Genomic DNA, 25,549 nt, shown 5'->3' on the forward strand with positions numbered 1-25,549 from the left:
GACACAGATACTTGTACTAATAGACACAGATACTTGTACTAATAGACACAGATACTTGTACTAATAGACACAGATACTTGTACTAATGAGATTAACAAATTCATAAAGCTCCAAAATAAGATCCTCAAACATTTTACATTTCCTAAATTATTGATCGCTAAAAACTATTAGATAGACAAACACCTTTTCCCTAGATCAAATTGAAGTCCAAAACAAAAATATTTACCGTGGGAGAGCTTCCTTGGGCAAGTCTAAAATGGCTCCGTATAAAAAGTTCATCATGATTTCCACTTCTACATGGCTCACACTGTAATTAAAATATAATTTATCTTTATATAGATCATATTGAAAACAGTGAAGACAATTTATAAACAAAGAATTTAAAAGATATTTTTCACAGCTTCAAAAAAAAAAAAAAATCCCAGGCAACCTGCTCCCTTGACTCTAACCAATGCTCCCCCAAATTAATCCTTTGGTCCAAGGATAGCTTCAAGGTCTTGCTTCAGCAATCATATGTTCACTATGAGGTAGCTACCCCGATGACAGTCAAGATGAGGATCTCACTTTGTTGGAAGTTATTTCCCAGTACAATGTCACTGCCATTCAATCTTGCTAACATATTCAAGGTGATTGGCAAAAGTAGCAATGGCAATACAGGAAAAACTTTAGGCAGTGGGTGGTTAGGATTTGGATGGTAGTGCCTGGGAATGTAATCGAGGCAGATTCAAACTTGGCTTTCAAAAGAGAAGTGGATTATATTAAAAGGATTACATGAAATGATTATATAAAATTTGCAGGGCTACTGGGAAAAGGCAGGGGAGTGACACTTGGTGAATTGCTCTTGCAGAGAGCCAGCAGAAACATAATGAGCTGAATGTCTCTTTCTGTGCTGTAACCATTCTATGGTTCTATGATTCTATATTACATGCTCATAAAGCATCCTAAATATTTTTGAGAAATCAAAATACTGCATAATACAAAGACTCAGTCAATACTGAATAAAATGTTACAAAAATATTTAATATATTCCTTTATTTATCTCTTACTACCAATTAATGAACGTATGAAACGTAATTAGCATCACCAGTTACCTTATCAATTATCAGTGACTACATCTGCACGTGCATTTAATATGCAGTTTTCTAGTCACAGCTCATCAGCTTCTGCCCGAAGCCAACACTTTGAAGCTGAAATTTAGACTGCATGTGTAAATGACTTAAGAATCAAAGCACATCCCCGAATCCCCCTCAAACATAAGCTGCTTCTTGTGATGTATTTTTCCTCAAAGGGAAATATAGATACATTGCTAATGATGCCCTAATGAATATATTTACATAAAAATCACTTCAAGACTGTTTACGCAAAGTCATGGTATCACTGATGGCTGCTTGCCCTTTAAACTGGTTTATATTACTGAACAGCCAAGATGCATTACAATTAACATAAGCGTATACACTGTTTTTTTTATCATGCTTCTGCAATAAATTTCACTAAATCCAAAAACATCAGCTAGAAAACACGATAGAACAGGACAAAATAATTTAGAGACTGAGCACTCAATGCAAACAGATATTTTAAGTGATTTATATTTGAAGAGATCTTCCAGAGCATGCATTCAGAACTTCCTGCTGCCTCAATATCCAGTTTCTCCAAAACTACAGATTTAAAATGTTATCTTATTTATGCAGACTGAAAAAAAAAAATAATAGATAGAAGTAAAAAGAGAAAGTGAATGCAAGCCAACACAAGATGGAAAATACACAGCAAGCCTACCACTATCCAAAAAAAAAAATTAACATTTGGGTGCAAGTCCTGTGTTACGATTGAAAGCTGTGAAGTGGGTGTGCCGTTTATAGGTCTCAACAAAGCAGGAGAGTAGGGAAGAACATTAGAATAAAGGAAGCTGCTAAGGCATACTTTGCTGGTGATAATCAGAGTGACTGTGGAGCCATACTTTTAACGTTACATATCTGCCAGAAGTGTGGCGCCCAATGAAAGGGTTTCCTAAGACATAGTCCATTGTATTATTAATTAACGCAAAGTACTTTTTCCTTAGTTTGATTTATCAGTGGTCTTAATGTTTTATTGATGTTGATTTTAGTTTGTTACAGTTAAAGATTTAAAACGTGAAACTCCCCTCAACTGCTTCTTTTTGCTGTTGTTGGGAAATTCATCTTTTTAAAGCTTCCCAACATCACAGGCTACATTATTTGCAGCCTAGCACTTTGGGACACCTTGAAACTGCTAAAGACACCATCACAAAGCAACAAATAACGGGCCCAAAAGCCTGTCAGGAGGCTTTTAAAAAGGTTGGAAAGAAATGAAAATGATGCACTATGAACAAGACGACAGTGAAAATACATTTGACCAACAAGAGTGGGGAGTTGAGGGTGGATAAACAAAGTTCCAGAATGTAAGGGAATGAAGGGGATAAATAAAAAAGACGGGGACAGACTGCAAAGTGAATATTCATCCAAGGCAGATCACCAAGGACGAAAGGAAGATAGTGTTTCTGACGTTTGTGCTTATGTACAAGGCCAAAGTCAGAAGTCAGCGAGAGAATGGGAGTATATGTTGACATAAGAGCCCCAGACAGAGTCAGCACCACCCCTATAAAAGGAAATATTATGCAGGAAAGCAGTCATTCCATCTGTATTTGGCTTTCCCCAATGTGGAGAAGACAGAAGAGGTGAAATCATGTTGTACAATATGATTTTAATAGGTTAATGCCTCTGTCAAGAAATAGGAGCAAGAGTAGACCCACACAGCCCATCAAGCCGGTTCCACTATTCAATGCGATCATGGCTGATCTTGAGCTTCAACTCCTTTCTCACCTATTCCCTATATCCTTTGATTCCCTGAGTGCAAAAATCTGTCTATCACAGTCCTAACTGGCTTCATTCATGACAATATTTGTCCTGAAATGTACCCTTAACTCAAAGCAAGGCCTACAATACAGCAAAGTAAAGCACCTCAGCTTGGATACAAGCCCATGTGATCTGGTTACTATGAGGCAAGAAACTCAAATAGAAACCCACTGAAGTGAGTGTGGCAGTTTTAACATCTCTTCACGGGATCGCATAGGAAAAGGATAGCTGCTGTTTGTGAAGCAGAAATAAAGGAGCCACTGCTATGGGAGCAGGTTGAACAGATTGCATGTTAACAACCAAGTAGGGTGCTTGAAGGAGCCTAGTTTCTGATCAAAAAGGAAGGGAACAGAACAGATGGGGCTCCTGAAGATTAAAAGGAACAGGGAGTCACTGAGGTGTGCCTTGTTGGTGAGAACCAGAGTGACTGTGGGGCTGTTCCTTTCATGTTACATCTGCCAGAAATGTGGGCTTTGTAAGTCAGTTTTATTTTTAATTTATTCTTTCATGAATAAATGATGCGGGCGTCGCTGACAAGGACAACATTTGTTGCCCACCCCTAATTGCGTTTGAACTGAGTGACTTGCTAGTTCATTTCAGAGGGCAGTTAAGAGTCAGCTACATTGCTATGGACCTGGAGCCACATGTAGGCCAGACCAGGTAAGGACAGCAGATTTCCTTCCCTAAAGGACATTAGTGAACCAGATGGGTTTTTATGACAAATGATAATTTCGTGATCACCATTACTGATATTAGCTTTCAAATGCTATTAATTGAATTTAAATTCCACCAACTGCAGTGATGAGATTTAAATCCATGTCCCCAGAACATTAGTCTGGACCTATGGATTACTAGACATCATCACTACACCATCATCTCCCCATCCACGTGAGTTAGTGAATATGAAAGAATTTTTAAAAAACATTTACATATTAGTTGCCTGTTTGATTAATGCTTGATCTAGTTATTTTAGTTGGTTTGTTACAGTAAAAGTCTTTTAAAAAAAACAAAATCGTGTCTACTGGTTCTCTGACAGTCACTGGAAAATTAATTTTTTTTTTTAAAGTTCCTGGTCTCTACGGGGATTATAACAATATATTCAAACAATGCAGCATGCACAACCATCCCATGTAGAGAATTAAGGTTCACATGTGAAGAAATTTCTCACCTCAGTCCTAAATGATTGTCCCCTTATCCTGAAATTGTGCCTCCGTGTTCTAGATTCCCCAGCCAGCAGAAACAAACTCTCAGTATCTACCTGGTCAAATCCCATCAGAGTGTCACATATTTCAATGAGATCACCTCTCATTCTTCTAAACTCCAGAGAATATAGGTCAATTTTACTCAGCCTCATCATGCGAGAACCCCCTTACCCCAATCTAGTGAACCTTGGCTATTCTGCCTCCAACACAAACATATCCTTTAAACATGGAGACTAATACCATATACAGGTGTGGTCTCACCAAAGCCCTGTACAATTGTAGCAAGGTGTCTTTATTCCTGTACTCCAATCCCCTTGCAAAAGGCCAACATGTCACTGGCCTTCCTAAAGCTTGTTGTATCTGTATGCTAATGTTCTGCGTTACTTGTACAAGTACACCAAAGTAAATGTTGATGTTCAGAGAGATAAATTTCATGCCTTTAAAAAAAAAAAAATTCTGCTTTCCTATTCTTACAATCAAAGTGAATAGCCTCACACTTCCCCACATGGTATGTCATTTGCCATCTTGTTGGCCAATCACTTTATCTGTCTATATCTCTCTGCAGCCCATGTCCTCCTCAGTTTACATTTCTATCTAGCTTCATATTGTCAGCAAGTTATGATACATTAGTGTCTCTTCATTTGAGACCCCAGCATTTATCTTTGCAGCACTCAACTAATTGCAGCCTGTCAACTTGAAAACGCCTACTCTTTGCTTCCTGTCTGTTAACCAATCCTCTATCCATGCTAATATATTAATCTCAAATCCATGAGCCCTTATCTTGCCTACTAAACTTCTGCATGGCACCTTGTCAAATGTCTTTTGTAAATCCAGGTATACTACATCTACTGGATTCCCGTATCTATCTCACTAGTTAATACTCAAAAAACTGAACTAAAATCTGTCAAACATGATTTCCCTTTCTTAAAACCATGTTGACTTGTTCTAAACATACAATGCTTTTCTAAGTGAACTGTTAAGGCTTCCTTAGTAATAGATTCCAGCATTTCTGATGACAGATGTTAGGCTAACTGGCCTGTAGTCCCATGTTTTCTCTCTCCCTCCTTTCTTGGGAAGCTGTGTTACATTTGCTAACTTCCAATCTGCTGGGTATCTGGGGAATTCCAGAATCTAGAGAACTATGGAAAATCATAGCCAGCGTATCAACTATCTCTGCAGCTCTCTCTTCTACAGCCCTAAAGATGTAGGCCATTAGATCTTGGGGATTTGTCAGATTATATAGTCCCTTAAATTTCACTGGTACTTTTTCTCTGCTTATATGAATTATCTTAATTTCCTTATTCTTCGGAGCATCTAGGTTGCCCTGTACTTCAGGTAAAATATTTCGTATGAATGTGCTAAACATTGGCAAGCCTGCACACTTTCATTCTATTTACCTTGATCACCTTTGTCCTGGAAACTGCAATACTTGTTTTGTTATGCATCGAGAAAATCAAAAGCATTTTTCAAACATTCATTAAGCCCCTTAAATTGTCACAAATATCAGTTGTTACTTCTGCAGCATAAAGACAGAGTGGAACATACTCGAACAGCGTGGCCTGCTCACTTTTCATTTCCTTTTTTCTGGCAAATCAAGTAAAAGCCAAATATTTTCCTTACAAATTTGGCAAAGTTCTGTTTAACTATTTTCATATGACCCAAGTAGAGATATTCTAAGTGTTCTTCAGTCATCATTACACACTTACCCTTCCCCTCTTGTCATCATACGTACCCAGCAAGAGTAATCGATTTCTGAAAGCTTTCTGCCCAATTTCCACTTAACATAGCTGCAAAATAACTGGAGCGAGCACACAGGATGGCCCTGGATAACAGAACACGTGAAAGACTTAACAATCCAAACTTTGTAACATTACTTTGTTCATTTTTAAATGTTCTTAATAAATCTTTAATACAAGCAGTTTCTTTTTCCTTAAAAATAGTGCATCAACCTCACTCCACACTCAATTGTGGTTGCATAATGAACTCATTTGTATATGTAGAAAATATATAATTCAATGACTTCCTCATTAGCTATCTTACTGAAGCATTAAAATCAAATAATTGAACAAACAATCCAGTCGTCACAAAGCTGCGGCACTGTATCTCTAACTGGATAAGCAATGTCCAAATCCAATTTGGAAGAGGCAGTGAGAAGCAAAGATGGGTGGTGGCTCGAGCAGAAAAAGCTTTGCTACAGAAACTAAAATAATCAGAAAACAAAAGAATTCCAAAGTACTGAGAAGCAGATATTTTACAAAATTTGAGACATGCTGAGAGATATGAAGAACATATGATAATTTTTCATGCATCATCAATTTTATTTACACCAATGCTGCAGATATGCTAGTACACTCGCACAGTTGGGACTCTAAAGGAAAGATCTGACACTTAGGTTTGACTACCTCTATCAATTGTTGGTAAGAAATAAATGCAACATTTCTATGTTAGTTCTTCAGTTTAATTCATGACTATTTGTAAGAATATTCTGACACGATTGTACCTGTGTGCATGAAAAATTCTGTTCTCAACATGAAGGGTTATGTCAGGACAATATCCTCTCCTATACAGAGCTAACAGATCAGCACCCAGCACAGATGCTGGCTCTGGAGTAGGATCATCTGTTCAAGAGAAACATGTATTATAGAAGTAAATTTTATTTTTGCAGTAATGAAGATGTCATATCACAATTTTTCTGGGAGCAACATAGAAAATAGGAGGTGGTCATTCGGCCCTTTGAGCCTGTTCTGCCATTCAATATGATCATGGCTGATCCTCTATCTCAACACCATACTCCCACTCTCTCCCCATATCCCTGGACACCTTTAGAGTCTAGAAATCTATTTCTTCCTTAAATATATTCAGTGGATTGGCCTCCACAGCCCTCTCTGGTAGAGAATTCCATAGATTCACCACCCTCTGAATGAAGAAGTTTCACCTCATCTCAGTCCTAAATGGCCTACCCCATATCCTGAGACTGTGACCCCTTGTTCTCCAACCCCCAGCCAGAGGAAACATCATTCCTGCATCCAGTCTGTCCAACCCTGTCAGAATTTTATACATTTCAATGAGATCCCCCTTAATTCTTCTAAACTCCAGAGAATACAGGTCTAGTCGGTCCAATCTCTCCTCGTAACAATCCTGCCATCCCAGGAATCAACCTAGTGAATCTTCACTGCACTCCATCTATAGCAAATACATTCTTTCTAAGGCATGGAAACCAAAACTGCACACAATACTCCAGGTGTGGTCTCACCAAGGCCATGGACAGCTGCAGCAAGGCATCCTTGCTCCTGTACTCAATTCCTCTTACAATGAAGGCCAACATACTATTTGCCTTCTTGCTTTCAGTGATTGGTGTACAAGGGCACCCAGGTCCCTTTCCCAATCTATCACCATTTAAGTAATACTCTGCCATTCTGTTTTTCCTACCAAAGTTTCCTACCAAACTTCACACTTATCCACATTATACTGCATCTGCCATGAATTTGCCCACTCACTCAACTTGTCTAAATTGCCTTGACGCCCATTCCCTCTTGTTTTGTGTTGCCAGCAAACTTGGAAATATTACTAATCACTGCCTACCACTCCATAAAAGACCCATGTATTCCTACTGTTTCCTGTCTGCTAACCAATTCTCAATCCATGCCAATATATTATGCCCAATCCCATGTGCCTTAAGAGGTTAGTGTGTAAAATTATGTGGGACATTATCAAAAACTTTCTGGAAATCCAAATACACCACATTCACTGGTTCTCCCTTATCTACTCTGCTAGTTACATCCTCAAAAAACTCCAGTAGGTTTGTCAAACACGATTTCCCTTTCATAAATCCACATTAACTTAGAAAATATCAATGTGATTAGACAGTATCCTTTATAATAGACTATAGCATTTTGCCTATCATGATGTTAGGCTAACCAGTTTGTAATTTCCTGTTTTTTCCCTCCCTCCTTTTTTAAATAGTGGGGTTACATTTGTCACCCTGCAATTTGCCAGACTGTTCCAGAACCTACGCATTCACTGCTTCCATGGCCGCCTCCTTTAGCACCCTGGGATGTGGATTATCAAGCCCTGGGAATTGATTGCCTTTCAGTCCCATTAGTTTCTTCAGCAGCTTTTTAGTAATACTAATTTCCTCCAATTCCTCCTCCTCACTAGACCCTCAATTCCCTAGCATTTCTGGGAAGTTATTGGTGTCTTCCTCGGTGAAGACAGAGCTAAAGTAAAGTAGTTGTTTAATTGTTCTGTCATTTCCTTGTTCTCTATTATAAATTCTCCTGTTTCAAACTGGCTACCACAATCCATTAAGCAAACCTCAGTAAACAGTAGAACCCATGCAGCAAATTGGGTGAGGCCAAATTGAACTTTCAGCTGAGCCTTTTCCTGAGGCATGGTTTTGCCACTGTCCACTAACAAGTATTAGTATCACTACCTGATGCAATTCACATTTTTTTCATTCATTCAGTCATGGGAAATGGGCTTTGCTGACTCGGCCAGCATTTACTGCCCACACCTAGGTACCCTTGAGAAGGTGATGGTGTGCTGCCTTCTTGAACTGCTGTGGTGTAGGTACACCCACAGTGCTGTTAGGAAGGGAGTTCCAGGATTTTGACCCAGCGACAGTGAAGGAACGACAATATATTTCCAAGTGAGGATAGTGAGTGGCTTGGAGGGGAACTTGTAGTTGGTGGTGCTCCCATCTATCTGCTGCCCTTGTCCTTCTAGATGGTAGTGGTTGTGAGTTTGGAAGGTGCTGTCTAAGGAGCCTTAGTGAATTCCTGCAGTGCGTCTTGTAGATGGTACACACTGCTGCTACTGTGCGTCAGTGGTGGTGGAGTGAATGAATGTTTGTGGATGTGGTGTCAATCAAGTGGGCTGCTTTGTCCTGGACAGTCAAGCTATTGAATGTTGGTGTTATTGCCTTGTAACACTGACGAACAGGGGCTGACACTCCATTTTCCCCTGGCAGCCTGGTACCAACGTCAGAGTAAAAATTAGAACCAGCAGCAGTCCACATGTCCCCTTGAGCCTGCTTTGCCATTCAATAAAATGGCATCAAGGGACAGCATGTAAAAAAAAACGTTGTTCCAAAAATAGAAGCTTCGTAGCATGCGTAAAAGAAAGCATCCACAGGTATTTGAAAACAATTTTCCACTAATAGATAAATAAATTGAGTTTTGATAAAATGAGATTTGAAGTAGGCTCTGAATGAAGTACCTTGTCTATTTCATAGATAATTTAGTTACAAGTGGAAAAACTAGCTTTTTTAAATTTCAGGAGTGTAAGAGAAGCGGCGGGTTGGCAAGGTTGGAGGTGACAAATGGAAAAGAATAGTTAGGAATTACTTTGGTAGTTACCTACCACTGGATAGAGTCTCAGAGTCTGCTTCAATTTCCTCAGGCATATCAAACATTCCTTCAGGCATGTCATCTTCCAACAGGCTTGAGGTCAACATCTCCTCATTTGTTTCCAAGATCCGGTTATCGGGAGGAAACTGATTAGATGGCATGTTTCTATCAATACCTCTTCCATTGCACATCCCAACATTAGGAAAAACACCGGGGGAAAAATTGTTTTCTTCTGTCAATCTTGCTTGACTGGGTTCTTTCTTCATAAGCAGCTCTTCTTCAAGATGGTCTACTTTTCGATCTGCTGTGTAAACCTGCCTATTATAGAATAAGAAAGGCAAACCATTTTACCAACTGCATTTTCTAGCAGGTCCCTGCATGCTAAAATAACTTGCACCTAATAATCTGTTGTGTTATTCTTTGTACTCACCCAAGCAATATAAATCATACCCCAATAATTAACAATGTCAACTGTTAACATCAGCAACACAGAGGAGATATAAATCATGTTCCAAGGTTCCCAATATATTCAGTTTATCAGGGTCCACAGGGCAAACCTAGATGAAAAGAGCTAGGTAAAGCACACAGAAGATAACTATCCTGAAAAGCCTTTCAATGCATCTATTTAATAGGAATCTTGTTTATACATGCACTTCTTGTCATAATTTTATAGTCAAATTTTGCAACATAAATTTTCATTGAAACAGGCCTTTACAAATAAATAGCAAAATGCTGCAGAGACTAGAAAGGTTAAAACAGAATTCCTGTCTTAGACCTAAAATGGCAACTGGTCAACTTCCCCCACAGATGTTGTCTGGTTTGCTGAGTATTTATAGCTATTCTGTTAATGTCTTTTACAAATAGTTAGAACAGAAAGTGTGGGTGTGTCTGCCTCTGTTTGTTCGTCTGTGTACTTTTCTACCTAAACATTCATCAACTGACTGCAAGCAACACAACACAACAAACAATTTGCTAATACTCATTAATCATATCCATGTTTTACTTCCATGCTGCTATAATTTGGTCTAAAACAAGATTTATGCAATGGCTTGAAATGAAAAACTAAAGCCAGAGTTCTCTCAGTATTTGTTCCAGTTGGCTATCTATTCCTGTGATCTTGATTCTTATAAAATGAAGCCCTGGCAACATTAAAAGGGACTAAACTACTGGAGCTGTCAAGCCCAACAATTTAAGGGAACAGAATTAACATTAGAAGAGATTAATTTAAGCCATTAATTCCAGAGTTCTTCAGCAACCCTATAATTTAACTGTATAATTATATTCAAATGCAGCATCAGGCTCAATTCAACGATAATCAGATAACACAGACTATTTTAAATCAGGAATATCCTTAATAATAAACAGCAAGAATTTCTTTTAAGAAAAGCAGTTATATCAAATTCTACAACTTGATCATTTAAAAAAAATGAACAGTTGCGATCCTGTCTTTAATTTTACTTCCTTGTAACAATGCTCACATTTCACATACCAGAAATTTGTATTCTTAGATTTATTTTAACAAAATTGTAAATCTCTTCCCAACAGGACAAGTAATATTTTGAATGGGTCTTGTATTTAGAATTAGCTCTGCCAGATCCATGCAGCATACCTATGCTGGGTCCCCCACACTAGTTTACAAGAATGCAATTTAATTGTTAATAATTTTGCACAATGTAGCTTTTTCTGTACCTTACCCTTAATGATATTGTCTTGCAAGCTTGGAGAATGGAGTGTTTTGTCTGTCTCATACATCATTAGATGCAGGGGCTACTAAGTAAACAAGTCTTGCAAACTAACCACTAATTTATGTCCCATCACCAAGCTCCCTACCGAGTTATAAACCTGCTGAAAGGCAATTGCCGACCATCAGTTTCAGGATGCACATTTCCTATTTATTTAGCACTGCAGCTTTTACTGGCAGCACGAAGCTCCTTGTAGGATTCCCTGAACACCAACAGCCTCCCATGGACTTCCCACAGGAAATCAAAATGTTAATAGGAATTGGTTTTCATGTGCAAAATCCGCAATTTAATACATCAATGTAATATAATCCATGGCAAGTATTTTTCCAAAGCAAAGCAAAAAAAAAATTCCCAGAACCTAAATGTAGAACAGCAAATGGGAGCCTGAATGAGCTGTTTTTGAATCAGTGTTGACGTTTTATGTAGAAAAAAAGAATTAGGGAGTTCACAGAATTTTCTTAACGTGAGTTGGAGGGGGTTCACCAGCAAAAAAGTTTTGGAATCGCTTATTTAGATAATGTGTTGGTCCCTGGGTGGAGCTCAAGTCCATGATCGACTCTCAAAAGGCAAGTGTTGTCACTGAACAAAGGATAGCAATTAAGGCACAGATATGCTTTGTTTTTTTTTCCTTCTTTACTCCCCATTACCAAGGAACACGTTTTTAGAACAGATAGACAAACTAAATAATAGCAGTTCATAGATCAGGTATGATGTGTTTTTGTCCTACCCCTTGAAACCATCACACAGACCTTAAGAGGGCAGTGGACTAAGGACTCTTGACCTAGAGTAACACCAAGATTGAGATACTACTACAGCCAGAGGTGCCACCCTTCAGATCACATGCCATGCCAATGTTTCATTCACTATCTCAAGTGGATGTTAATTAAAAAAAAGGCACCATTTGAGGAAGAGCAAGAGAGCTCTTCTGGTGTCCTCAATATCTTCACTGTATCAGTGTCTTTACAGTAGAGGAGGCCACCATTCTGCCCATCGAGTCTGCACTGGCTCTCTGAAAGAGCATTTTACCTGGACCCATTCCCCTGCCTTTTCCCCGCAACCTTGCACATTCAAGGTATTCAAAAAAGAATTGGATTGCTACCTGAAAAGATTGATCGAATCTGCCTCCACCATCCTTCCAGGAAGTTTGAGTCTACAGCCACCCTCTGGGTGAAAAAATTTTTCCTCATCACATTTACTCCTTTTGCTAATTATGAATCTGTGCCCTCTAGTTCTTGATATTCTCCTGAGTGGGAACAGTTTCTCACTATTTACCTTGTTCATAGCCCTCAGGTCCCCCTGGTCAGTAACTAACCACCTAAATCAGCATTACTAAGAACAGGTTATCCAGTAAATCATCTCAATGCTATATTCATTACTGTGCACAAATTTGTTGCTAGGTTCCTTTATAACTGTGACTACACTTCAGAAGGTACTTCATTGCCTGTGAAGCAGGAAACCCACCACAACAATCCATACGCAAAGCACCTAGAGGAGAGTGCAAGAAGAGGACCCAAAGAGCGGGAGTTTACCTGCAAGGGAGTGGAGCGGCTGTATAAAAAGAGTGGGAGCGGAGTTTACCGGCGAGGGAGCTGGTTCCCAACCAGACACTGGGTAGTGCTGGAATTCAAAAGGAGTGATGTCAGGACAAGGAAGAGAGCTGATTGGTAGGTATTGGGCAAGTGTTTTTTTCCCCACACCCCCCAGTTTAAAGCTACATTATAGAAGGCAAGAGTCTCAGCATTTGTCTTTTTTCAAGAAAAACTGAATAGGTTTTCACTTGGCTTAAATTTAAGGAAATAGTCTTTTAATTAAAACAAATAAAAAGTATGGCAAGGGAGCTCAGTCCCATGTGTTGTACGGCCTGCAGCATGCAGGATTCTTAGACACTCCTTGCAGTCTGGATGACCACATGTGCAGGAAGAGCCACCGGCTTGACCAGCTTGGGCAACGGGTTTTGGAGCTGGAGCATCAGCTGGAGACACAGCGGTGCATCCGCCAGGCTGAGAGTTGCGTGGGTAGCACATTTTTAGACGTGGTCACTCTGCAGCTTAAGGAAGTGCAGTCAGAGAGGGAATGAGTGACCACCAGTCAGAAGAAGGGAGGCAGGCAGGTAGTCAGGAAAGCCCCAGAGTGCATCTCATTCAAGAACCGTTTTTCTGTGTTTGAAAACGGTGAAGGTGAAGGTTCCTCTGGAGAGCGCAGCCAGACCCAAGTTAATGGCACTGTGGGTGGCTCAGCTGCACAAGAGAGGAGGAGTAAGAATGCAAGAGCAATAGTGGTAGGAGACTCAGTAGTGAGGGGTGCAGACAGGCACTTCTGTGGCCATTGACGTGACTCCAGGATGGTGTTGCCTCCCTGGTGCCAGGGTCAAGGAACAGAACAGCTGCAGGTCATTATGAAGGGGGAGGGCAAACAGAGGTCATGGTTCACATTAGTACCAACATAAGTAGAAACTAATTTGGCAGGGCGATGGGATACAGAGTGCAGGTACAGTAGGGGCTGATGCACAGCCAAATATAGAAGAGAAACTAAGTCAGTCTGGCAGACAGAGCAAATACAGACCTGTTAAGGCACAAGGGAATAATGCAAGGCTGGATTGCATCTATTTTAACGCAAGGAGTCTTACAAGTAAGGCAGGTAAATTGGGGGTGCTGATTAACACATGATATTGTTGCTATCACAGAGACATGGTTGAGGGAAGAGCAGGACTGGCAGCTCAATATTCATTTACTGCAGTAAAGAGGGATGGTTTCTTAGGAGGTTCCTCAAATGAGGCCATATGGGTAGAACTCAAAAACAAAAAGGGGGCAATCACTTTGCTGAGAGTGTACTATCGGCCTCCAAACCGTCAGTGGGAGATTTGTAGGCAAATCTCAGAAATGCAAAAATAGGGTAATAATAATAATAATAATGGATTTCAACTTCCCCAATATTAACTGGGATAGTCTTAGTGTGAAAGGTTTAGAGGGGGCAGAATTCTCAAGTGCATCCAGGAATGCTTTTTGAGCCTGCAAGTAGGAAGTCCTATAAGAGAGGGGGCAGTACTGGACCTAATCTTAGGGAATGAAGCCAGGCAAGTGGTAGAAGTGTCAGTGGGGGAGCATTTCAGGGATAGTGCCCATAACTCTGTAGGATTTAAGGTAGTTATGGAAAAGGACAAAGATGGACCAGAAATAAAGGTCCTGAATTCAGGGAAGGACGATTTCAATGAGAAGACAGGATCTGCCCAAAATGGACTGGGAGCAGCTACTTGTAGGAAAGTCTACATTAGGCCAGTGGGAGTCATTCAAAAATGAAGTAGAGTGTGTTCAGGGCCAACATGTTCCCGTAAAGGGAGCCCTGATGTCAAGGGATATAGAGGATTGGATAAGGGGAAAAAAAAAAGAGGCTTATGGCAGATACAGAGAGCTAAAAACAGCAGAAAACCAGGGGAGTATAGAAAATGTAGGGGGGGGGGGGGTATTTAAAAAAACTAATTAGGAGAGTGAAGAAGGGGCATGAAAAATCACTGGCAGGCAAAATAAAGAAAAATCCCAAGGCATTTTATAAATATATTAAGGGCAAGGGGTTAACCAGGAAAAGTGTTGGGCCAATTAGGGACCGAAGTAGCAACATGTGCATGGAGCCAGAGGACATAGGTGAAGTTTTAAATGATTACTTTTCACCTGTGTTCACTATGGAGAAGGACAAGGTAGGTGTAGAAATCAGGGATGGGGACTGAGATATACCCGAACAAATTAGCATTGAAAGGAAGGAGGTATTAGTGGTTTCAGCTGGCTTAAGAAGTGGATAAATCCCCAGGCCCAGATGAGATGGATCCTAGGCTGCTGAGGCAAGGGGCCCTGACACTAATTTTCAAATCCTCTCTGGCCACAGGAGAGCTGCCAGAGGACTGGAGGACAGCAAATGTGGTACTGTTATTCAAAAAGGGTAGTTGGGATGGTAGCTGAGCACTTGAAACACCAAAGCATACAGGGTTATGGGCCAAGTGCTGGAAAATGGGATTAGAATAGATAGGTAGTTGATGGCTGGCACGGATATAATGGGCTGAAGAGTCTGTTTCTGTGCTGTACAACTCTGACTCTATGATTAAGGTTTGGTTAATGGCAAGAGATATACACCACCTACAAAATAGAACCTGCATTTCCTGTTGTGAAATAAGATAATGACTGGTAGAAACGTTTGATCAGCCATGATCAAATTGAGTGGCGATGTAGGTACAAAGGGCCAAATGGTCTACCCCCACCCAGTGTTAAACAACACAGGGCGCTGTCCTCTGAAAACAGGTGTGGATGAAGAGACAACTCATTTATAGGCACTCACTTTTGAGAGTGTCTTGCCATCAGTAGCACTTTTAAAAGTGAAATGATTAGGGTCAAAATTCGATGCATTCTGTTTACTGTTGGTTTATTTCGAGTTTGAACATTTTTTGTTGAGATAGTGAAGTGTTGTTGAGGCCTCATTGAAAAAGGAATGCAACATTGATTGAATGAAAATATCATCAGTTGAAATGGAGACTTGAAGCTCCATGGGACAATTGCTATATTTATCAGTAATAGTTCTGCCTTCTGATGCTGTCAAGGTGAAGTATCTGATCCTTACCTTTGAGCTTCCCCCACCAGTTAAACAAATTAATCAGCACCCCTATGGTTTACATAACACATGGGCAAGAATCAATTTTTTTTGCAACTTTGATCTAAAACAATCCCCTTTAAAACAAAAACAAAAATTTCAAAGGCATTTTTGAACTTGAATAATTTGCCTTTGTGCAAAATGTACAATTTTAAAATAAATTGCACACCAACTTCTTTTTCCCTGCAAATGTTGGCTCTCAAATTTTACATTATACCTTCACATGGGTCACCGATTCCATACAGGGTGTCGTCTGCATTCATGCAATTGGGAAGCGGAATGATTTTTGACACACAGCCAGTTTAAAAATAGGATAGTGCCCCTGAACCATTTTATGATTCTATCATTCAAATCTTTACAATTGGTTTTCACTCGCTTATAAAAACTAGAATGGGATCAAATTAAGTGGAATCTATCCACTGTTACTGACATAGCATTTCCAGATTTTAAATCAGAGAGCAGACATGGCTATAGTGCAAAGATGGGTTTTCTTTCTGCTGGACAGCTGAATTTGTTTTCATTTTAAAAGTTAGCCTAAAGCAGATTGAGTGTTTCAAAACTTAAAGTTATGTGACTGAATCAAGGGTTGTGGTTTTTTTTTAAACCAAGGGAAAACACACTGAGCAAATTTTATTCATTCAGGCTAATTTAACCCCAGAATTGCTTGCAGAACAGAGGTTGACCCCTTAGGGAACTTACTGGCATCTGTACTGCTCCACATCTTACCCATAGTTTAAAACTGAATTTACAGAAAACTCTGTGAACCTGCTTCTGTGACATGGTAAACTATCCCTCCTCCTGCTTCTCCATCTGTCTGCAGTCTTTGACATGATTAACCACATCGTCCTCCTCCAACTCCTCTCCACTGTCTTCCAGCAAGGTGGAACTGTTCTCACTCGGTTCCATTCTTGCCTATCCAACCGTAGTAAGTGAATAACTAGCAACGGCTTCCACTCTACCTCTTGCACAAATACCTCCAGTGTCTCCCAAGGATCTATCTTTGGTCACCCCCTATTTCTCATCTCCATGCTGTCCCTCAGTGCCATGATCCAAGAAACAGGGTTAGTTTTCACATGTATGCTAATGACACCCAGCTATACCTCAGCACCGCCTCCCCAAACTCCTCCATTATTGTTGAATCATCAGACTACTTATTTGACATCCAATACTGGATAAGCAGAAATTTCCTCCAATGGTGGGAATACCGAAAGCCATTGTTTTCACTCCCTGCTCCAAACTCTGTTCCCCAAACTATAGACTTCATCCCTCTCCCTTGCAGTAGTCTGAGATTCAGCCAGTCTGTTCACAACCTTGGTGTTACATTCAACCCTTAGATGAGCGTCTGACCTCATACCTACACCATTACCTAAACTGTATTTCCACCTCTAATGTTGCCAGATTTTGCCCATCTCAGCTCACCTGTTGCTGAAACTCTCATTCAGGACTTTGTTACCTCTAGACTAGGCTATTCCAATGCTGGTCTCAATTCTTGGCTGATCTCCTACATTCTACCCTCTGCAAACTTGGTCAGCCAAAGCTCTGCAGCCCATGTCTTAATTCATACCAAGTCCTGTCCCCATCACCACTGAGCTCACTGGCCCATATTAGCTTCCGGTCAAGCAACATCTTGATGTTAAAATTCTCACCCTCGTTTTCAAATTCCTCTATAGTCTCGCCCCTCGCAGTAATCTCCGGCAGCACCACAATCCTCATATCTGCACTCCTTTAATTCTGGCCTCTTCAGCATCCCTGATTTTAATTGCTCCACCATTGGTTGCCAGACCCTCAATAGCCCAAGCCCCAAGCTCTGGAATACCTTCCAAACCCACAAACTCTACCACCTTAAAGGGCAAGGAACACCACCATCTGCAAATTCCCCTCCAAGCCATCTGACTTGGAATTATATTCTATTCCTTATCTGTCACCGGGTCAAAATTCTGGAACAGCACTGTGGGTGTACCTAGATCACACGGACTGCAGGAGTTCAAGGTGGCAGTTCACCACCACCGTCTCAAGGGCAATTAAGAACAGGTAATAAAGATGCTGGTCCAGCCAGCAATGTCCACATCCCATAAAAAGAGTTAAAAAAATCCTCCCTTACCCCCTTCTCCACCACTCTACCTCACTTTCCTCTGACAGTCCTTACAACCTAGCTCTTTGATCAAGCTTTTGGCCATCTGACCTCATATTTCCTTATGTGGCTTAGTGTCATACTGTTTTATAATGCTCCTGTGAAGCACCTTAGGCACCTTGTCAGGGGAGACGGTGGCACAGTGGTATTGTCACTGACTAGTATTCCAGAGACCCAGGTTCGAATCCCATCATGGCAGATAGTGAAACCTGAATTCAATAAAAATCGGGAATTAAAATCGGATTGTCATAAAAATAAATGATGAATGTCCTTTAGGGAAGGAATTCTACTCCAGACCCACAGCAATGTGCTTGACTTTTAAAATGCCCCCTGAATAGGGGCAATTAAGGGTGGGCATGAAGCCACATGAATGGATTAAAAAAATATAGGGCCTTTAACATATTAGCAGTTGTTGCTGTTTGAATACAAAGGTGTGAATGGTGCAGCTCTCCATCAGCAAGGCTGCTTGCCACAGGGATCTGCACATGGCAGTTCCTCCCTCTGACTCAGAACAGGACAAATTCCTCCTTCTGGGAGGACTCCAAAAATTCCAGTCCCCAAAATTCTCAGTACCCGCAAACCATCGGAATAAAATCAACTCTAATGCTGCCATGAAAACAACTTTTCACTATGTAAAACTTAAAATTACCACTGCATTAACTGTGCTGCACTTTCCTTGGCTTTACACACAATATGTAACTCGTAAAAACATCATTATACTCTGCTCAGTAAATCAGAGGTTCTTGCTCTGAAAGCTTGGCAGCTTAATTTTTTTAAAACTTAAATTTGATTAACCAGTTATCTCCCAGCATTCAGAAGGCTAATCTTAAGATTACTTACCAGGATGCATGTAGAAACACTCAGCAACTGACACCAGAATTGGTCTCCTCCATAGAGAGGCTGCATATCCCTCAATTTATTAGTTGCCCACAGCCTTCAGGTTGTTACTAACTCAGTGTAAGGCTGCTTAATTTAGAAAGGAAGGAACATGAATTTCTCAGTTGTGGTTTAAATAAAAGATTAGCTTTACCAGTTGGGTTTGAACGTAATTGATGTGAGTTACTCTGCATAAATTAATCTAAATTGGTAACACAGAGTGTGATTTTTGAGTGTTGATGTGAAGCACTACAACTCTGGTTCTTTAGAGTAAATGGCACTCATCCACCCTCTGATCTTTGGCATGAGAGCTAGGTGAGCGTAGGAAGTGGTTGTGTGAAAAGGGGTGGGTTGGGGAGCAGTGGCACAGGGAACTGAATTCCCTGTACTCCGAACAGCACAAGTCTGCTTCTGCTGATTTGAAGGTAAGCATCTCTAGCACACAGCACTTTTTTCCTCAACTTGGATAATGGTGAAAGTTTTGCCTTTTCTTTTGGGGAGGGTTATGTAACTTTTAATTTGCACAATATTTATATTTGTTGGGCCTATACATATTTAGAAGCTGAAATCTCTGAGCTATGCCTCTCCACAGTGGCTCTGGATGTTGGTGCAGCACTGCTCCAGAATTAATTCAGCTTCTTTCTTACCTCCAGTTTTCCCAGGGTAAACAAGAGGGACAAAGAACGAAAGGGGGTGGCTATAAGTGTTTGGATGGCCAGTCAGGATGATGAAGAGAAATTTTATTCTCCTCTTATCCTAGATCCCTGGTCATTTCTGGTATAAATTTTCCAAGCCAGTAGCATGCAATATGTGAGCAGCTTTTGCAATGTTAAAGGGTCTCTGTGCAATGCCAAGGCAGTTACTGTTTATTTTCTGACGTGAAGTATTAACCTTTAGCAATGATTTTAGGATCTGTGGGGTTTAACTTCTTGTACTGCCACTTCTGTTCCACAACAGAGCATTATTCTGGTGCAAGTCTTATGATATCAAATTTGTTTTAACACAAAGAATGTAATTAGGAACTGGGGACCATACAGCCCCTCAAATCTGCTCCACTGTTCGATACAATCATGGCAGACCTTCTACCTTAACTCCACTTTCCCAATCTCTGGATTCCCCCATCAAAAATCTTACAATTTCAGCCTTGAATGTGCTCAGTGATGATGCACTCAACTCTCTGGGGCAGAGAATTCCAAAGGTTCACAGCACTGACTGAAGAAATTTCTCTTCATCTCAGTCTCAAATGATCAATCCCTTATCCCAGGACTGTGCCCCCATGTTCTACAACTGCTGTCTACCCAGTCAAGCCCCCCTTCAGAATCTTATGTTTCAATGAGATTACCTCTCATTCCACTTCTAAAATCCAGGAAATATATAGGCCCACTTTACTCAGCCTTTCTTGGGACAGCCTGCTCATCCCAGGGATCAACATGGTGAACCTTCCACATACCACCTCCAAAGCAAGTATATCCTTTAAATATGGAGACCAAAACTGCACAGAATATTCCAGGCATGATCTCACCAAAGCTCTCTACAGTTGAGCAAAACTTCCTTATCCTTGTACTCAAGGCCCCTTACAATAAAACTCAACATGCTATTTGCCTTTACTACCCTAATAAGATCAGGCCTTCAGTCAAGATACTTTTTTCTTTAAACATTGTATATGGGGAATTTTCCCACCACGAAACCAAGAAATACTGGCCATTTTTAACTCATGATTAAAACAGGAACCTAATCTTATTGTAGCAATGCTAAAACTTGTATGCAGAAACTGAGTGGGTAATACACATCTCCAACAGTAACTTGGGGATGAAGCATATTACAGCACATCAGGGGGACACAACAGCTATGTCCCTGAAGAGGACTCTCCTAGCTTTCTATCAGCACATTCTTGATAGTGGCTCAAGACTTGTGTCCAAAACCAGAAGTGCGTGCTCTTCAGTGCCGGGACTTTGAACAGTATGTTTGGTAGCATGGCAACCGCTCACACTATGAGAGGGTACTTTATCATGGACTCTTCCTGTCCCCAATGGCAAAAAGTACAATTGCTGGGTCTTCAGATAATATCTCCTTACACACAATCCAATTTTTTGAAAAATGTATTCAATTAGAATGCTGCAGGAAATTCAAGGAATAGCAAATCCAGCAGAATAAACTGATTACTCCACTGAGCAGCTGAATCAGAAGTCATATTCATCTTACTTTAATGTTTACAACTCAACTCCCAGTTTTTAAAATTGAAAAATTGATTAATAGACCCCCTTCCAGAAGTTGGTCTGCAGTCTGCAAACACCCTGGGGTGCTTTACAATGTTAAAAGATGGTATACAGATGTAAGCCATTGTTATTACTCTCCTAGGTTGTGCTGTGCATGACCGATTTTTAAAAATTAGTTCTTGGGATATGAACATCGCTGGCAATTAAGGCCAACAATATTACCCATCCTTAACAGTCCTCGCTGAGTAGCTTGCTAGGCCATTTCAGAGGGCAGTTAAGAGTCAACCATATTGCTGTGGGTGTAGAGTCAGTAAGGATAGCAAATTTCCTCCCATCCCCAGAAGGATAAAAGTGAACGAGATTGCTTTTTTTTTAAAAAAAAAAAAAAAGCAGCAACCTGGTAATTTCATGATCACCATCGCCAGTCATCCAGCTTTATTAATTAAATGAATTTAAATTCCCCAGCTGATGTCACAGAATGTGGTGGGATTTGAACTCCTGAATCCACAGCATTAGCCTGGGTCCCTGGATTACTAAACCAGTAACCTGGCTACCATCTGGCTTCTGCATTTGGTTGTCAATGGATTTTGTCCGGATTTAAACTTCTAACAATACAAAAATAAAAGCATCGAACTTTTACGCAATCACAACCATTTTGCTTCTAAAAATACAAAAGCTTCAAGAAGAATTTTTGTTCAAATTCTGCCGCTGCAGCTGGGGGATTTAACTTCAATCCTTTAAAGAAATTTTGAGTAAAGTTGATCATCAGAAATGATGAGTATGCAACTACCAGATTGTCGTAAAGTCTCGCTGGTTCAGTAATGTCCTTCAGGGAAGGAAATCTGCTGTCTCTTCGGTCTGGTCTATATTGAACTCCAGACCAACAAAAATGTGGTTGATTTTTCAAAACTACTCTCAAATAGCTAAGCAAATAATTGAGCAGAAAATTGCTGGAAATTCTCAACAGGTCTGGCAGCATCTATGGAGAAAGAGGAACAGAGTTAACTTTTCAGATAGATGACCCAGTTCTGATGAAAGGTCGTTAATGCTACCAGCATTTGCAGTACTTTCCTTTTTTGTTTATAGCAAGCTACTCAGTTGTGCCAAATTGTTACAGAAGTCTTGAGGACAGAGCCAAACAGACCATCCGGCATCAGCTTAGGCACTATGACATGTGACCAGCTTAGTCAATCCTGCAAAATCTAACACTTGGGGTCTTGTGCCAAAATTGGAACAGCTCTTCCACTGACTGAATCAAGTAATGGTCATACTCTCAAAATCATACCTTACAGCCAGTGTCCCAGACTCCTCCATCCCTGGGTATGTCCTCTTCTACTGGCAAAATGGGTAAGGAAACCTTTTTTTTTATTAATTCACAGGATGTGGGCTTCGCTGGCTAGGCCAGCATTTATTGCCTATCCCTGGTTGCCCTTGAGAAGTTGGTGGTGAGCTGCCTTCCTGAAATGCTGCAGTCCACTTGGTGTAGGTACACCCAAAGTGCTGTTAGGAAGGGAGTTCCAAGATTTTGACTGAGCGACAGCGAAGGAACGGCAATATATTTCCAAGTCAAGATGGTGACTGGCTTGGAGGGGAACTTCCAGGTGATGGTGCTCCCATCTATCTGCTGCTCTTGTCCTTCTAGATGGTTGTGGTCATGGGTTTGGAAGTTGCTGTCAAAGGAGCCTTAGTGAATTCCTGCAGTGCATCTTGTAGATGGTACATACTGCTGCTACTGTGCGTTGGTGGTGGAGGGAGTGAATGTTTGTGGATGTGGTGCCAATCAAGCGGGCTACTTTGTCCTGAACGGCGGCAAGATTGAGTGTTGAAGGAGCTGCACCCATCCAGGCATGTGGGAAGTATTCCACCACTCCTGACCTGTGCCTTGTAGATGGTGGACAGACTTCTGGGAGTCAGGAGGTGAGTTACTCATCGCATGATTCCTAGCCTCTGACCTGCTCTTGTAGCCACAGTATTTATATGGCTAGACCAATTCAGTTCCTGGTCAATAGTAACCCCCAGGAAGTTGATAGTGGGGGATTCAGTGATGGTAATGCCATTGAACATCAAAGGGCGATGGTTGAATTCTCTTTTGTTGGGGATGGTCATTGCCTGGCGTTAGTGTGGCACGAATGTTGCTTTCCACATCACAGTCCAAGCCTGGATATTGTCAGGGTCTTGCTGCATTTGGATGTGGACTGCTTCAGTATCTGAGGAGTCGTGAATAGTGCTGAACATTGTGCATCAGCAAACATCCCCACTTCTGACCTTATGTTGGAAGGAAGTTAATTGATGAAGCAGCTGAAGATGGTTGGGCCGAGGACACTACCCTGAGAAGCTCCTACAGTGATGATCCTAGAGCTAAGATGACTGACCTCCGACAACCATAACCATCTTCCTTTGTACTGGGTATGACTCCAACCAAAGAGTTTTCCCCGATTCTCACTGACTCCAGTTTTGCTAGGGCTCCTTGATGCCACACTTGTTCAAATGCTGCTTTGATGTCAAGAGCAGTCACACTCACCTCAGGGGTTCAACTCATTTGTCCATGTTTGAACTAAGGCTGTAATGAGGCCAGGCCCTGGCGAAACCCAAACTGGGCATCAGTGAGCAGTTTATTGCTAAGCAAATGCCACTTGATAGTGCTGTTGAGGGCTCCTTCCATTACTTTATTGAAAAATCGAGAGTAAACTGATGGGGCAGTAATTTGCCAGGCTGGATTTGTCCTGCTTTGTGTACAGGACATACCTGGGCAATTTTCTACATAGCTGGGTACAGCCAGTGTTGGAGTTGTACTGGAACAGCTTGGCATGGGGTGCAGCAAGTTCTGGAGCACAAGTCTTCAGTACGATTGCCAGAATATTGTCAGGGCCCGTAGCCTTTGCAGTATCCAGTGCTTTCAGCTATTTCTTGATATCACGTGGAGTGAATCGAATCGACTGAAGACTGGCATCTGTGATTCTGAGGACCTCTGGAGGAGGAAGAGATATATCACTCAGCACTTCTGGCTGAAGATTGTAGCAAATACTTCAGCCTTATCTTTTGCATTGATGTGTTGGGCTCCCCCATCATTGAGAATGAGGATTATGTGTGGAGCCTCTTCCTCCAATGAGCTGTTTAATTGCCCACCATTCACGACTGGATGTGGCAAGACTGTAGAGCTTAGATCTGATCAATTGGTTGTGGGATCACTTAGCTCTGTATCACTTGCTGCTTTTGCTGTTTGGCACACAAGTAGTCCTGTGTTATAGTTTCACCAGGTTGACACCTCATTTTAGGTATGCCTGGTACGGTTCCTGGCATGCCTTCCTCCACTCTTCATTAAACCAGAGTTGATCCCCTGGCTCAATGGTAATAGTAGAGTGGGGGGGGCATGCCAGGCCATGAGGTTACAGATTGTGTTCAAGTACAATTCTGCTGCTGCTGATGGCTCACGGCACCTCATGGATGCTAGATCTGTTCGAAACCTATCTCATTTAGCATGATGGTAGTGCCACATAACACAATGGAGAGTATCCTCAATGTGAAGGCAGGACTTTGTCTCCACAACAACTGTGCGGTGGTCACTCCTACCAATGTTGTCATGGAAATGGCTGACCAGCTAAATACTTTGGTTCTGTCTTCACAAAGGAGGACACAAATAACACACCAGAAATGTTGGGGAACACAGCGTTTAGTGAGAGGGAGGAACTGAAAGAAATCAGTATTAGTCGGGAAATGGTGTTGGGGAAATTGATGGGATTGAAGGCCGATAAATCCCCGGGGCCTGATAATCTACATCCCAGAGTACTTAAGGAAGTGGCCCTAGAAATAGTGGATGCATTGGTGGTCATCTTCCGAGATTCTATAGATTCTGGAACAGTTCCTACAGATTGGAGGGTAGCTAATGTAACCCCACTATTTAAAAAAGGGAGGCAGAGAGAAAACAGGGAATTATAGATCAGTCAGCCTGATATTGGTAGTGGGGAAAATTCTAGAGTCCATTATAAAAGATTTAATAGCTGAGCACGTGGAAAACAGTGGCAGAATCGGACAGTCAGCATGGATTTATGAAAGGGAAATCATGCTTGACAAATCTACTGGAATTTTTCAAGGAGGTAATGAGTAGAGTTGATGAGGGGGAGCCAGTGGATGTGGTTTATTTGGACTTTTAGAAGGCTTTCTACGAATTGGCATGTAAAATTAAAGTGCATGGGATTGGGGGGGTAGTGTATTGAGATGGATAGAAAACTGGTTGGCAGACAGGAAACAAAGAGTAGGAATAAACGGGTCTTTTTCCAAATGGCAGGCAATAACTAGTGGGGTACCGCAGGGATCGGTGCTGGGACCCCAGCTATTCACAATATGTATCAATGATTTAGATGAGGGAACTAAATGTAATGTCTCCAAATCGGCAGATGACACAAAGCTGGGTGGGAGGGTGAGCTGTGAGGAGGATGCAGAGATGCTTCAGTGTGATTTGGACAAGCTGAGTGAGTGGGCAAATGCATGGCAGATGCAGTATAATGTGGATAAAATGTGAGGTTATCCACTTTGGT

At 41.1% G+C, this 25,549-nt stretch overlaps 1 protein-coding gene across 7 annotated transcripts in view; it reads right to left on the reverse strand.

The window, feature by feature from the left end:
- Nucleotides 1–25,549, reverse strand: part of btbd8 (BTB domain containing 8) — an 88,697-nt gene that overhangs the window by 52,925 nt on the left and 10,223 nt on the right. For 5 of the 7 annotated variants that reach the window (XM_041208838.1, XM_041208839.1, XM_041208841.1 and 2 more), the window contains exons 4-7: nt 9,431–9,735; nt 6,570–6,687; nt 5,802–5,891; nt 227–307 (exon numbers count right to left, since the gene is read on the reverse strand). In XM_041208838.1, the coding sequence (XP_041064772.1) occupies nt 227–307; nt 5,802–5,891; nt 6,570–6,687; nt 9,431–9,735 (594 nt within the window). Of the gene's footprint in view, nt 1–226; nt 308–5,801; nt 5,892–6,569; nt 6,688–9,430; nt 9,736–9,847; nt 9,975–25,549 lie in introns of those variants that run through there. The other 2 variants (XM_041208842.1, XM_041208844.1) reach the window with 2 other exon arrangements.

Source organism: Carcharodon carcharias, chromosome 16 (assembly GCF_017639515.1).
Source record: "Carcharodon carcharias isolate sCarCar2 chromosome 16, sCarCar2.pri, whole genome shotgun sequence".
Taxonomy (NCBI): Eukaryota; Metazoa; Chordata; class Chondrichthyes; order Lamniformes; family Lamnidae; genus Carcharodon; species Carcharodon carcharias.